The following is a 16,327-nucleotide window of genomic DNA, read 5'->3' as shown; positions in this document are numbered from 1 at the left end:
TAGCTTTGGGTGACTATCAAATTATTTCTCTATTGATTGGTGATGAATTGAGAACCTTGTAAACCCTGTTTTGGGTAGAGGCTTACAAATTATCCTCTTCCATTGACAGAAAGTGGTTGTGTTTATGCTGCTGGTCTCAATGATTTTGGACAGCTTGGTGTATCGGTTGATAAAAATTACACAACTGTACGATATCTTGGCCTTGTCATCTAGCTGTTTATTCTTTTGGCTGTCAGGATTTGCTTGATTGACACCATCAAACTCATTTTCAGTTATTGTGCATTTTTTTTTTTCATTATTTCAAAGAGTTGTCTTTCTTTTCATCTATTTGATTCTTTTGAGGTAATTTTATAATATCTATAGTATGTGGTTGATTGTTTTGGTAAGTTAGATTCTCAGTATGAGTTGCTTGTACTTGGGGCTAGTATTCTACAATTCAGGATCAGTGCTATGGTGGATGTATGACTAATGATCCAACTTACCCATCCAAGTAATATTCAGGATCAATGTTGTGGTATTATTATAGGTGACATTTCATTCCATTGACATAATGTTCAAATATTATTTCCTTTATTAATATTATATAGGAGTTGAAGGTGGAAAGAATTGAATAATTCTGAATATTGATCAACAAGGTTACAAGAGCATCATTCACACACATACCCTTCTAGAGTAAAACAAAAATAAACTATACAAGGAAAGTATTACAAAGACAATCCCTATAATTACTCTAAACTGTTGACCTATTCTAAAATATATATCATCATCAATTGATTCTAATTTAAATCAATAAGACTAAAAATACTGACAAATATCAGGACATAAGACGAGACTTAAAATAGAGATAAGTATAAAAAAATCAGCTATATTTTCTAACACTTCCCCTCAAGCTGGTGCATAGATGTTATCCATGCCTAGCTTGCACACAATAAGGTCAAACATGGTGTTAGAAAGTCCTTTTATGAAGATGTCCACCAACTGCTATTTGGCAGTAACAAAAGGAGTGCTGATCTCTCCAATTTCAATTTTTTCATTTATAAAGTGTCTATCTACTTCAACCTGTTTGGTTCAATCATGTTGAATTGGATTGTGAGCAATGTTGATTGCAACTTTGTTGTTACAGTGGATCTTCATTGGTTCTTTAGGTTCAAAATTTAGCTCTTTAGGTGGGGTCTTTATCCACAAAACTTCATGAGCCATGGCTTTGTATTTTGCCTCTATACATGATCTATCTACAATGGCTTGTTTCTTGCTCCATGTAAGAAGGTTCCCACCTACAAAAGTGCTATAACCTATAGTGGACCTTCAATCCTTGATAAATCTTTGCCTAATTTGCATTTGTATATGCCTTTATGAGTAGGTGATAATTCTTCTTAAACATCACTCTCTTTCTATGTAGCTTTCTAATATCTCAAGATCCTTAGCATTGTATCCATGTGATTCTCCAATGGTGAATGCATAAATTGGCTGACAATGCTCACAACATATGTTGTATCTGGTCTGGTGTGAGACAAGTTGATTAGTCTTCCTACCAATTGTTGACATCTCCTTTTATCAATTGGAATTCTTTCACGCTTGGCTCTTAATTTATGGTTAGGATCAATTGGAGTCTTTGTTGGTTTACAACCGGTCTCTTGTAAAAGATCCAAGAGATACTTCTATTGGGAAACATATATACCTTATCTTGATCTAGCTACTTCCATGGGCATAATGTATCTCAAAGTTCCCAAGTCCTTGATTTCAAATTCCTTGGCCAAGAGAGTCTTGAAATGTTTTATTTCCTTTAAATCATCACTTGTTATAATTACATCATCTACATAGATAACAAACACAAGTTTCATTAGTGGGGATCATTTAAAAAACAATGTGCCATCTCCTTGGCTTTGAGTAATACCATATCTCCTCAAAAAATTAATGAATCTCTCAAACCAAGTTCTAGGAGATCATTTCAGACCATATAAAGACTTTTTTAGTCTACAAACTCTCCTTTTACTAAACAAGTTTTCAAAACCTGGTGGGGCATCCATATAAACTTCTTGTTCAAGGTTTCCATGCAAAAAGGCATTTTTCAAATCAGAATGATGTTGAGTCTAGTCTAGCAGTGTGTAGTTCCAACGGGACGGTCTAGTGAAGGGAGATTGTTCGTAGTTTTCTTAGTGTAGTGCCTTGTTATCTTTTTGTGTTGTTTAGTTTTATCTCTGGTGGGAGGATTCCTCATCCTTCTATTGTACTTTTTTCTATCAATATATACATGTGTTGTTTCCTATAAAAAATGATGTTGAGTCTAGTCTAGGTTGACACTTAGGGACAACAAGATTCTGATCAAGTTCATTTTGGCAACTGGGGAAAATTTTTCTTAGTGATCAATACCAAGGGTCTAAGTGTATCCCTTTGCTGTTAACCTGACCTTATGCCTTTCTACCTATCCATCTACTTTATATTTGATAGAGAAAACCCATTTACATCCCCTTGTTTTTTTTCCATAAGCTACCACTTCCCCAAGTCCATTCTTATGCAAGGCTCTCATTTCTTCAAACACAACTTCCTTCCACTTAGGAATTGCTATACCTGATTTGTCAAAGACTTCCGACATGATTAAGAAAGGAACGAGACTGCCAACAAGCAATGGAGATCAAAGATGCAATAGGGATTGGATTGGCAATGAAGTACAAAAAGAAATGAAGAGCTTGATTGGTAATAAAGGCCAAGAATTGGTTACCAGAAAATTCTTTCGAGCTCTGATACCATGGAGGTAGAAAGAATTGAATTGAATAATTTTATATATTGATCAACTAGGATATAAGAGCTTAATATACACACCTACCCTCCTAGAGTAAAACAGAAAAAAAACTGTACAAGTTTTACAAAGACAATCCCTATAATTAGTTTAAATTATTGACCCATTCTAAAATACATACAATCATTAATTGATTCTAATTTAAATCAATAAGACTTAAATAGAAACAAGTATCAGGAAATCAGCCACATTTCCTAACAGGAGTGTTGGACAATATCAATTCGAAAAACTGTTCTTAGTATTGGCAGAATTTTTTATCCTTTGGATTTTACTTGCAAAAATATCAATAATAGTCTCATATGTCAGGAAGGATGGTGATATATTATTGGTGCATTGGTAGTATCAAGTATGAACATTATATTGATAAACATTTTGATATTATTGATCATATGTGAATATTTAATTATCTCTGTTGGAAAATTTATGGATACCGATACTGGAGATGACTGATATTTAGTTACATTGTTGTTAAAGGTATATTTGTAAGCTATCTGAGAGTGGTTTTTTTGCCATATTAGGCTTATTGTTATAAGAAAATTGGTTTTGAAGCCACAGCGAGTGACTGAGTATGGTAGTCTGAGAGAATCTGCTATAACCTATCATGACACAGCTGCCACCTGTAGCTTTTTCTTGTATTTTTACCTGCATATAAGTATTATTGCTTCTCTTTCTATGTGTGCAGACACATTGTGTTTCACTATTAAGCTAGTAAATTCTAACTTTTCTAATTGAATGAACTCAAAAAAGATATGTGTTTGTTCCCACTTTTAAGTTATCTAGGTCTGGTAGCTTTTGCTCACATTTAGCGTGGTAACTTATGCTGCTCATTGTGTAATCTGGGAAACTGATTGGATTTTTCCGTACAGCCATTTACTTCACTATGTATTTCCTTTAGAATTTTCTTTACCTGAATGTGTTGTTGCAGGAGCCTCTTGAAGTTTCTGCACTTCCTAAGAAGATCATACATATTGCAGCTGGTTATTATCATTCTGCTGCTATTACAGGTTTGGTATTAGGCATACATTTCTGACAGAGCTAGATGAATTATCATTTTTCTTTCAATTGGTGCACATGGAAACTCCTTTTTAATAGGGTGGGGGGGTTGTTGGTGTAGTAAGTGTGGGAGGGTTTGGGGTTGTTTTGGGATGAACCGAAAACTTACAGGTATGGCAGATTACAGCAAGTTTCCTTCTAAATTGTGGTGGCTTATGAGAGGCATGGATCTGTTGCACACGGGAGCTATAGAAGACTCCAAAAAAAATGTCTTTCTTGTGGTGTATTGGATGATCTCAAAGAAGATTATCTTTGAATCCTGACAATTCGAAGTTTGAACCTTGTCTGTCAGATATCATCAAAAGCATATCAGAGAAGGCTTTTTGAGAAAAACTATAGTCTGACTTACCATTACCTCCTTTAATGTAAAGCTGTTGGACATTCCTCCAGAAGCACCAATAAACTACAGTACTTTCAAGGCAATAAGAAAGTTCAGTTTGTTTTATCTCAGTGAGACATATGTGCCTTCAGCCACTTTCAGTTTTTGGCGAACAGCCATAAGAACTCTTTCAAGAACTGTATGGGTAAAATTTATACCCTGAATCTGGAGTTCAAGTTGAATCTTTTTTTTTTTTTTTTGATAGGTTGGAGTTCAAGTAGAATCTTCAAGGTGATTTCATTGTATCTGAAATTTTGATGAGGAGAGGAAAGTGCGATATAATGATACCAGAAGGACTTATGGGGTATAGTTGGAGGAGATATCTCCTGTCTGCCCAAGTTTGGGTTTGCTAGCATGCCTAATACCAGAAGGATCTAAGTTCGGGTTTTTAGGCTCAATGGCAAAACTTAATGCAGTCTTCTTCTGTATGAAGTTCACTTGTCGCACTTATCCATGATTTCTAATACTAGTGATTAAGGTATCATAATTGTCCTTGATACTTGATCATAATATATTCAATTGGTGTAATTTCTTTTTGTAGAACCCATTGCATTATTTTCCTCTCTAGGGGACCTGATCATATATATGTTTTTCCCAAGTTGAAAAGTGCTATATGGAGGTCTCTCTTATGTTCTCTAAACCTGTCCATGAATTGCCTATCTAGCAGCTTCAATTGTAATATGAAACCTAGTTTTTTTTAAGCCAATATTTGCTTAATTATGCCCACAATTTCATAGCATTAGTAAATTGGAGCAATTGGGTATACATCATGTGTTTACTTTGTTACACGGGTTTGTGTGAGGTTATGTGTCGGGGCCTTCAATCCTTCACAATCCAAGAATTTTAGGATACGGTTAATCGGCTTAAAAGGATCTTAATAATGGGTACAAAGACTTGCATATGATACTGTGGAAAAATTGAAGAAAATCTTATTCACATCTTTCAATAGAATACAAGAATCAACTTTTATATTAAAAGCTATGCAGGCTATACTTTAGGCATATTATAAGAAGAGGGAACTATCCTAAATTAGATCCCTATAAATCAGGGATTTAACTACCAATATTCTATTTTGTAGAATATACAAAGTCAAAAATCCTAAAATAGGAAAACCTTGTTTTCCCACACTCTCCCTCAAGCTTGTGAGTGAATGTCATACATTTCCATCTTGTTAATTATTGTTCGGAACCTAGTATTATTCAATCCTTTGGTCAGCACATCTTCAAGCAGTCCATCTGTGGAGACATGCAGTATGCAAACGAGGCCATTGTCCAACTTCTCCTTGATAAAGTGCCCGTCTACCTCCACATGTTTAGTTCGGTTATGTTGCACAGGATGATGTGCAATATTGATGGCTGACTTGTTGTCACAATAGAGTCTTATAGGTGCCTCTCATTTAATCTTCAGATCTTCTAGAATTATTTTTAACCATAGTAGTTCATGAATTTCAAGTACCATTGACCTAAACTCAGCCTTAGCGCTTGATCTCTCAACAACATTTTGCTTTTTACTCCTCCATGTTACTAGGTTTCCACCAAGAAATGTGCAATAACCCAATGTTGAGCATCTATCTACGATCGAACGTGCATAATCAACATCTGTATAGGCTTCAAGTTTCAAACTTGTCCCCTTCTTGAATAAAATCCCTTTCCTCGGTGTTCTTTTGAGATAATGTAGTATTCAATGCACTGCTTGAAGGTGAGTCTCCTTAGGATTGTGCATGAACTGACTGACTAGACTAACGACATATGCTATGTCGGGTCTTTTGTGAGACAAGTAGATCAATGGGCCCACTAAGCTTTGATAGTTTCCTAAATCCACAATATCATCTTCATTACTATCTCCAAGCTTATGATTAGGCTTAATAGGCATGTTTGTTGGTTTACACGCTAACTTCCCAATTTCTTTCAACAAATCAAGCACATACTTTTGTTGAGATACAAAAATTCCTTGTTTTGACTGTGCCACTTCATTGCCTAAGAAGTACTTTAACCTGCTAAGTTCTTTAACCTTGAATTCTCTCGCTAAACACATCCTCAAATTGTCTCTTTCCTCATCATTCCTAGTCACAATTATATCATCCACATAAACCAACAAGGTAGTAACTCCCTCTCAAGCTGAGTGCTTGGTGAACAAAGTGTGATCACCTTGACTTTGTTCGTATCCATTAGTAATTAATACTTTAGCAAATCTTTCAAATCATGCACGAGGAGATTGTTTTACACTGTACAAGGCCTTCTTGAGCTTACATATTTCTCTGCTTTATAGGTTTTTCAAATCTAGGAGGAACTTCCATATAAATCTCCTCTTCAAGATCACCATGTAAGAAGGCATTCTTAACATCAAATTGTTGCAAACTCCACTCAAAGTTGACAACCAAGGATAATAACAACCTTATCGTATTCATCTTGGCTATAGGTGCGAAGGTCTCTAAATAATCAACTACATAAGTTTGGCTATATCCCTTGACAATAAGCTTTAATTTATACCTTTCAATTGACCTGTCTACCTTATATTTCATAGTAAAGACCCACTTATACCTTATCAGATACTTTCTTTTTGGCAACTCCACTTTCTCCCACGTTCTATTCTTTTCTAGTGCTTCCATTTTAGTACTCATGGCATGTCTCCACTCTTCACTTTTAATGGCTTAGACAAGGTGTTAGGAATGACAATAGTGTTTATTTGGATAAGGAAGGCTCAATGAGAAGGTGACAATCTCTCAAAGGTCATGAAATGAGCAAGCGGATATAACAAGTGTTTGGTGCATTCTCTTGTGCACTTCCTAAGAGCAATGGGCAAATCGTGATCACCATTATCAATGGTAATAGAAACATTATCATGAGAAGATTCTGGTAGAGAAATTACCTCATTTCTAGGGGCTAGTTCCAACTCTTGGATTTGCATGGGTTCTACGATGGGTGCTTTCTTCCTTAGGTATACCTATAGTGGTTTAGTAGGATTGTGAGTTGATTTTTCCTTAGCTGAAGATAGGGGATCAGGAGAGGATATTTCAATAGTGGGCAAAGTAGCTAGAGTGGGGCTAGGTGTGGAATAAAAAGTGGGGTTGGATGAAGAAGATTAGGAAGTGGAGGGAAAATCAAGTAGAAAAAAATCTTTATCCTTATCTTCCATGAATGATGTCTCCCCCTAAAGACAAGGACAAGTAAAATAACCCTTTTTTTTTAAAAAAAGTCACATCGTCAGAGACAAAAAATTTCCCACAAAGTGGATGGTAACATTTGTAACCCTTTTGTGTTGAAAAAATACCCAACAAAAATGCATTTAAATGCTTGTGGATCTAATTTTCCCTTGTTGTGAACATGGATGTGAACAAGGGAAACAACACCAAAGATTATAGAAGTGAGATTATTCAAAGTATGAAAGTCAGGGAAAAAAACAAGAAAACTCTTGCATAGGACTTTTGAACCCTAATACTTAAGGAGGTAATCTGTTGATAAGATGGGCAGATGTAAGAACTGCCCCCCCTAATGGTGTTTTGGAACAGAAAGGCATGGTAGGTGTAAGAAGATGATTTTTCCTTTTAGCCACCCTATTTTGTTAAGGAGTACTAACACAAGATGACTCATGAGTAATTCCTTCTTTCTAAAAATAAGGAGACAAAACTTGATTAAAATAATCTTTAGCATTATCAAATTTGAATTTTTTTATTCTCACACCAAATTGCGTTTTGATCATGTTATGAAAGTTTGAAAAGACATTACTCACACCAAATTTTTGCTTGAGAAGAAAATCCAAGACACATGAGTACAATCATCAACAAATGAAGCGAACCATCTGGCCCCTGAAATATTAAGAACTATAGAGGGACCCCAAATGTCACCATGAATGAGAGAAAAAGAATAAAAGCTCTTTTATTGCTAATTGAGAATGAAGCATGACGATACTTTGCAAATTCTCAGACTTCACAATGAAAATTTTCTGCATCCAATTCTTTGAATAATGAAGGAAACAAGACTTTGAGAATACTAAATGAAGGATTTCCTAATCGAAGATGATGAAGTCAAACATGTCTTTATTTGAGATGGAGCTTTCCGTGAAGTATAACAAAGGAAACTTATTCTCAATCCTATTTTGATCACCTAGCTCGTCAAGGTAGTAGAGCCTGTCTTTTTCCTTTGTAGGTTCAATCAACTTCCCCAAAAGGATGAAAAATCACACTGCAATTCATGTCTTTGGTGAGTTGATGTATGGAAACGAGATTAGTTGAAAGCTTTGATACATGAAGAACAATTTTTAGGATAAGTGATGGGTTTATATGGATTTCTCCTTGATTGGCTATAGTGGTTAAGGAACCATCTGTTGTGGAAATTTTCTTGTTGGTTGGACATGGTGTGAAACAAATTTATGAGAAGAATTAGTCATATGGTCTATGGCTCTTGAGTCAATGACCCACGAACCTAAAAAGGATGAGTCTGAGACAAAACAAATAAGAAGCATAATACTTATCTGAGAGTGCTAAGGAGCAAGCACCGAGAGGTTTCTTTGAAAACTCCAACAAACTTTTCATCCTCTTAGTATTTTCTTTCTTGAACTCTCCATGCTCTTGAATCTCATTCTCATTGTTCAGTTGATTACTGCTGGTCAAATTCACATGTCCTTGACCTTTTTGTTGTTATCCATTGTTAGGCCTCCAACCCCTACTGCTGTTGTTGGATTTTGATGGTCTTCCATGCTGTTTTCAACACATATGCTTAGTGTGCCACTGTTTTTTGTAGTAATGCACCAATAGGATTTTTATTTGTGGTTCGGGAAAAATCTGGCCGCTAGTTATTAGCACCGGGCTGATGTTCCACACCTGAATTCTTCATATTTCTAGTAGTTGAGAGTAAAGATGAACTTTCTATGGCAGGGGTTTCATTCATTGTCACTCCTCTGCTTGCTTCCTCCACACGAATCATAGAAATAGTCTTGTTTAACGATGACAAATCCTCTTTTCCCAAAATCTGAACTCTGACCTGATTGAATTCCAAGTTTAAACCACCAAGAAATTAAAAAATTCTCTCTTTTTTCACAAACCTCTTCAACATAGTTGCTTCCTTGCCACACTTCATTTGAATACCTTGATAATGATCCATCCCTTGCCACAAATTCTTCAAAATATTGGAATATTCAGTCACAGATCACTCACCTTGTTTGGTGGCTGAAATCTTGCTCTTGATTTCAAATATTTGTGCAGCATCACATACCTTTGAGTAAATTTGTCTCACTACCTTCCAAACTTCTTTAGCTGTGGACAAAAACATACAAGTGCCACTAATCTCAGGTAGGATCAAATTCCACAACCATGTCAGAATCATGATATTGTCCTCGTCCCAATTTTGGAATTTTGGATCACTCTGCTCTAGTCTAGTGCCCAACAAGTGGCGGAGCATTCCTTTCCCCTTCAAGAACGTCTTCACAACTTAGGACCACTACAAATAATTTTTTCCATTCAATCGGTATACAGCTTGAATGTTTTTGAGTTCTCCTTTGGATTGATTTGACAAAGCTTCAATCAGTTGCGTTGTAAGAGTGGTAGTGGCTTTAAATATCTCAGACATGATTGATTCTATTAGGTTGTATGAGGATCAGAGAACCAACAACGGGTATAAAGGAGAATGAATGCCAAAAAGGAATATGAATAAGATTAAAGGAAAGATTGGGTAGGCAAAAAACAAAGAAGAACCAAGCAAAACGAAGCTTGAATCTTGAATCTCGAAGGGCACAGAGTGCCAAAAACCATGAAATCCAAAGAGCCAATGGCTCTGATACCATGTGGAAAAACTAGAGAAAATATTTTTCATATCTTTCAATAGGATACAAGAATGAAAAGCTATACAGGCTATACTTTAGGCGTATTATAAGAAGAGGAAACTATCCTAAACCAGATCCCAATAAGTCAAGGATTTAACTACCAATATTCTATTTTACAGAATATACAAAGTCAAATATCCTAAAATAGGAAAACCTTGCTTTCCCACAGATGCTTATGACTCTCTGACCATTGTCTTCAATCCCTCCTTTCCTTACCCTTATTAGATAAATGTTAATGTAAAACTTTTAGATTTGTCTTATATTTTTTTGTTTATTTCTAGTTATCCAAGATTTGGGTTGCAGAAAATGCAAATCATTGTTAACCATGAGATGCTCATTTTTAAAATGCTTAGCATTTTATTGTTGATGTACCTCTTCATGTGATCTTTTAGCGTGGAAGATGTTAATTTGGCATATGCTTATGTTTTTTATAGCAACAAAACTATTTATTCTAGATTCATCTTCTTGTTTAACTGTCAACATCCTGTTTGTGTTATTTTTTGTTTATTTTTGCCAGTTTTGCCTTTTTTTTCTTCACCCCTTTTTTTTCCCTTCTTATCATAGTTCATTTTCTTGTAGCGGATGGGGAACTTTACATGTGGGGAAAGAACTCAAATGGTCAGCTAGGCCTTGGAAAAAGTAATGATAAGTATTTACCTCATTGTTTTAAGTATAGTACATGGTTCATGTTGGAAATCTTTTCCTTTTATATTTTTGGAAAATTGTTTTCTCTTGATTCTCACAGTTTAATTGTTTTTTTATTTCTTCTTATGAATATGGACTTCTAAAGTAATGTTACCAGAATTATATAAAAAAAAAAACATAAGAAAAAAAAAATCCTGAACTCCAAGTTGTTGTAATCACAGTAAAACACTGTTCTGATTAATGCTTTTGCATCCTAAATCACTTTTGAGTCTCTAGGAGGTTGGAGTTAGAAGGATTTTGTTAAGAAAGGAGTAAAAAATCTAGGCTAAAATGGTTCCAATATTGAAAGAGGGTTGGGTGTCACTGATCTACTGGAGGGAGATTCAATGACTGTTTTATTTGGGATGACTAGCCGTGTAAGGGTTCCTACAGATATAATCATTGGATATGGAGGATTATGGAGCTTGTTAGGGGATTGAATTGCTCTATCTTGTGGAAGGGTAGATTGGCTAACCAAGAAGTTGATAGATTGACCAAGAGGGGAACCTCTTCTCTTGTTGATTAACTTGATTTTGTTGGGAATCTCGTATACCCTTGAGTTTTATACTGTTTCCATAGGGGTGGAAGCTATTAGAATCCTACCAGGTTTTCTGATTGTTCCTTCTTTTCTGCATTCTCTCTATCTAATAGAATGCGAGTATAGCTTTACACACACACACACATAGAGTGGCTAATGGTAGGAGGAAAAAGGCAATTCTAGCAGAGGTCCCTACCAGGTTTTCTGATTGTTCCTTCTTTTCTGCATTCTCTCTATCTAATAGAATGCGAGTATAGCTTTACACACACACACATAGAGTGGCTAATGGTAGGAGGAAAAAGGCAATTCCAGCATAGGTCATGATTAGATGATCAAAAAAATCTATCAAAAAAAAATAAAAAATGATTAGATGATCAAAATTCTCTTTGTGGAACCTCAATTTTGGGCATCTAATCCTATTGATTAAGAAATTGATGATCTATCTTCCCCTATGCTTCCCTATATTATTTGTCTCTCTTCATCTTTTCTGCATGGGAGGGCCTAGATTCTGCAACTTCAGGTTTTTTCTCATTTAAATTTTTCTTCTAAAAGTTACAATCCAAAATCTTTTCCTCATGTCTTCATTTGGAAATCTAAAGCTATGCCAGAGGTCGGAACCTTCACATGTTTAGCGCCTAGTAAGAATGTATTATACCAATGACTTCTATAGGTTAAAGGATCTTATAAAGCCATCAACTCAGAGCTTGTGTCTTGTGCTTGAGGAATGAAGTCACTCTTAGACTGCTGACCATCTTCTTCTTCATTGTGCTGTTACTATGGGGTTATGACAAGTTATTCTCATTAGTAACTTAGTCTTGAGTTCCCCCTTTAGGCATTGAAAACTTAACCTTTATCTTGCTTTAGGATTTCGGAAAAAATCCCAGGGAAAAGTTCTATTGAAGGGAGCTATGCTAGATATTTTATTGGTTTGGTGGTTGGACAGGAACCTATGGAAATTTGAAAGGAGAATATCAATTGAATTTTTGCCAGGTTAGTGTGCGCTATCTCATATCATTTTAGGCATCAATTACCAAAGATGTTCCCTGTTATTATGATCTTGCTTTAGTATGGGGTGACTTGGGTTACTATAGGAGTGAAGTGATCAGGGCATAGGAGGACTCAAATCTTAATTTTTGATGGATGTTCATTGAGCACTCTCGGACAGCTGGGTATTGGTGGTACATTTAGAGACACAATATACAATTTGGTTTGAGCTTTCTCTAAGCCAGTTGGGGATGTTCATGGGTCTTCCAAGGAAGAAAAGGACATTTGAGTTATGATTTTGTATGCAAAGGAAGGTGGACTTTCCAAAGGTCAGCCAGAAAATAGTGGATCATCTGGCAAATCAGGAGCCACTCTGTTGGAGGTGCTTAATGAGGAATCCATTCCTCTTTTCAGCCCCTTGATTTGAAGGGGTCTTTAATGGGCAAACTGGGTGACAGTGGCCTTTTGGTGTGATTGGCTATACTGGGTGTTCTAAGTTGTATTTATTTGTATTAAGTTATTACAATCTCCCTTTTTAATAAAATAGAATCTTTCTAAAGAAAGAAAGAAAAATACATCCATTAAGATTAATTTGGCATGCCTCCTGATTTGTATGAAGTTATTGATCGAACTCATATGATTTCTAATATAAGAATCACTTCTGTGGAGTCTTTTTGATTTATATGTTTTGTGCGGTGTTATGTGTTTAATTATTTAGACTTTACTCATTAGATGCTAGAGAAAGTGGCCAGAAATGATGCTACATTAGTCAAGAAAATGCAATTTATTATAAATACTATCTTGAAACTTTCTCTGATTTATTTCTCTGAATAGACACAATAGCGTGGGTGTAATTGTTTGGAAAAGCTAGGGTGACATCATTTTTGTTTATTTTTATAAGAAATTTGGATAATTTCTTTACATTAAATAGCATTACTCTAAATTTATTTCTCATGTCATGTGGAATTTAATTTCTCTTTTTTTGTTTATCTTTTATAAAATAGAACACTTTTATAAATGTTCTGGTGCAAAAAGAATCTGTAGAAGTCCAGATGTCAAGCATATAAGCCTAATATATTCTTGGGTCCAAATTGTTTTTGAAAGAAAAATCTTTTGAATCATCTTGATTTATTGATCTAATTTCAGGTTTTGAACTAGTCTTCTTATTTGTTCCTTTTCATTCAGCATTTTTTTTGAACATCTTGTGATATTAGTTTGCTAGCTTTAAGGTTAGAGAATTGACATGCGGAACTTGTTAAAATTAATTCTTTTTTTATCTGATATGCAGAGGCAGCCAATGCAGTTTCTGTACCAAGTAAAGTAGAATGCTTAAATGGTATCAGCATTAAAATGGTAGCTTTGGGTTCGGAACACTCAGTTGCTGCTACAGGTTTGAAAGATGCAACACAGTTTAAGCTATTGGCTTGTTTTCTTATTACTAGTTGTAGTGTTCTTTTGATATTGCATGAAAGCTAGGGAGATGAGAGGTCTTTGTTTTCTTTTTCTTTCTCTCTCTCTCTCTTTTCTTTTTGATAATTGTTTAATCCTTTACCAGATCAAGGTGAGGCCTTAAGTTGGGGAGCAGGAGGATCTGGAAGACTGGGTCATGGCCATGAATCAAGCCTTTTGGGGTTTTTTAGAACCTCCAGGTTGCATTTGATGGTTTTACAATTTTTGAAAAATCTACACAAGGATACTGCTTTATTGGATAATATCGTTATATCATTTGTTGTTATTTATTTTTCTTTTGTTGGTTGAATTGTTGAGAATTTGTTAAACCTCCTGATCATAAGGGCTAGTGAAAAACTGCCTCCCATTTTCATTAATCACAATCTACTTACTGAAACTGCATTTCTTTTTTATAGGATACATAAATACCAAAAAAAATCTTACAAAATCTCTTTTAAGATGGAAGCTTCTTTGATAGGATAGATAAATATCATAAAAAATCTTGCAAATCTCTTTTAAGCTGGAAGCTTCATAAACAATACATGTCTGTATCTATAGTATTACCTGTTGCTTCTCCTAATGACAGATGATCATATGCATACAGTTTTGATAAATAACCAAGTTATGTCAATAATATTGTCAGTCATATTTGCGTTTGGAATTCAGAAAGTTTATTTTCAGCAGGTTGACTTTCTCCTTAGTTATGTACTAATAATATTCTTTTTGTGCAGTGAATACAGACCAAGGCTCATAAGGAGACTTGAGGGCATTAAGGTATTTTATACTCGTGATATTCTCTCTTGCTTCTTGATGGTAAAAGGATGTTGGTTAGGAAATAACTCATGACCAATTGTGGGTATTTGGCTTAACTGTTTGTGTAAATACAGGTAAAGAATGTTGCTGCTGGCTTGTTGCATTCAGCATGCATTGATGGTATATTTCTGACCTTTCTTCTAAAGGTTGATCAATTTTTATTTTTATTTTCATATAAGAACATCAATATGATGAACCCATAACTAGTTCCAACCATTCAGAGTTCCTCATGTAGTATAGGGTGGCTTGAGCTCCCAAACTCTTACATTGGAGTTATTTGAGGCACCCAAATGTCACTGGAACAACAAAGAATTGGTTGAACATTTTATGGGGTGTGGCTTTTCCAGCTATATCTAGGACTTTCTTTTACTTCTTTAACTGTCTGATTTTACAGAAAATGGCTCTGTTTTCATTTTTGGTGAAAGAGCAATGGATAAATTTGTAAGTGTTAAAAGCATCAATGTTTAACCTAGTTTTAACAGCCTTAAGTTCTGTTTTTGGCTCTCTTTTGGTTGTTTTTTATATTCATTTGAGCTATGAATTTCTGTTTGGAAAAAATGTAGGGCTTTCGAGAGGCAAAAAATGCGACAGCACCATCCATGATAAGCGAACTGCCGTATTCTAAACAAGTTGCATGTGGTGGTTATCACACTTGTGTCATATCAAGTAACTTCTTTTCTCAGTTTTGAACTTTAGATTTTTCATTTTAATGTTGTCCATATATAAGGAAAGCTGGAGTGGCAAAGGGGAGCATAAATTAAAGAAGCCCCAAGCAGTAGCATACAGGGATCACAAGGTTTTCCATCCAAGTAGTGTGAGCTTTTATAGATTATAGGGAGTTGATGATGCCTGCCTTCTCAGCTCTTGAAACTTTCAAATATTTAACCACAGGCCTGGGGTCAACTCTCTATCTATGCTTGAATTTTATGTTCTATGATCTCATATGAAAAGAAACTACTCTGCAAGGGTTTGTGAATCCTCATCAATCCACTTCAAAATTTCCTGATACATCAACATATATGCAAGACTTAATTTGCTTAAATAAAGAGCATTATAGAAGTTTTCTGATGACAATTCTTATAATTAAGCTACATAAAGCCCATTTTGTAGTGAGTAATGGACAAAAGCAAAGAGAGAGAGAGAGGGGAAAAGAAAAGGATGAAAAAAGAAAAGAAGATACTAGAAATTCTGTAGTTCTTATTCGAGTATGGTACTAAACTTTGAAGTTAAAAAAGTGTAGACATGCCAAAGCTTATGAAATTCAGCCAATGATGTGCATTACCATTGACCAATAGAATTGGCTTCAACTTTGACTTATACCATGTTGCATGGGCACAAATACAAGAAAGAATGAGAAATCATTCCAAGAAGTACACAATCCTTTATACAAATAAGGATAAAAAAGGTGGGTAAGTGTGTGCTAATTCAAAAGATCAAATCTAACTATAATTCACATCGGTATAAAATCTCCTACAAAGAAATCATATGTCTAACTTCAAGTTATGCTAATGCATTTGCAACATGATTGCCTAAGCAAGGAGCCTAAGAGAAGGAACATACTACCTTTGATGAAAAGTCAATAATTTGATGCAACCACCCATCAAACTTTCATGGTCCTCTTTCTTTCTTAGTCACCCATGATATGACACAAGCAGAATCACCTTCTACTAGAAAATTGGAGAAACTAAGAGCTTTGGCTTGTACTAACCGTTCTAGAAGGGATGGAATTCCTACCTCAAAGGCTAAACCTCAACTTGCAGGTTTAGAGAATGCTCTTAATGCACTGCGATAGTGATCTCTAAGCAACCCTCCA

At 35.2% G+C, this 16,327-nt stretch overlaps 1 protein-coding gene across 1 annotated transcript in view; it reads left to right on the top strand.

Moving 5' to 3' along the window:
* The window catches only part of LOC100259340 (ultraviolet-B receptor UVR8), a 34,711-nt gene that overhangs the window by 3,483 nt on the left and 14,901 nt on the right, over window positions 1-16,327 (top strand). Inside the window, exons 2-10 of the mRNA XM_002273037.4 lie at window positions 110-186; window positions 3,723-3,801; window positions 10,626-10,685; window positions 13,541-13,642; window positions 13,808-13,901; window positions 14,433-14,475; window positions 14,589-14,634; window positions 14,909-14,955; window positions 15,078-15,180. Coding sequence (XP_002273073.1) covers window positions 110-186; window positions 3,723-3,801; window positions 10,626-10,685; window positions 13,541-13,642; window positions 13,808-13,901; window positions 14,433-14,475; window positions 14,589-14,634; window positions 14,909-14,955; window positions 15,078-15,180 — 651 coding nt within the window. The remainder of the gene's footprint in view (window positions 1-109; window positions 187-3,722; window positions 3,802-10,625; window positions 10,686-13,540; window positions 13,643-13,807; window positions 13,902-14,432; window positions 14,476-14,588; window positions 14,635-14,908; window positions 14,956-15,077; window positions 15,181-16,327) is intronic.

The sequence above is a fragment of the Vitis vinifera genome, chromosome 7, assembly GCF_030704535.1.
Source record: "Vitis vinifera cultivar Pinot Noir 40024 chromosome 7, ASM3070453v1".
Classification (NCBI taxonomy): domain Eukaryota; kingdom Viridiplantae; phylum Streptophyta; class Magnoliopsida; order Vitales; family Vitaceae; genus Vitis; species Vitis vinifera.
Note: the sequence above shows the minus strand (reverse complement) of the source record. Positions and strands in the feature narration are given on the sequence as shown.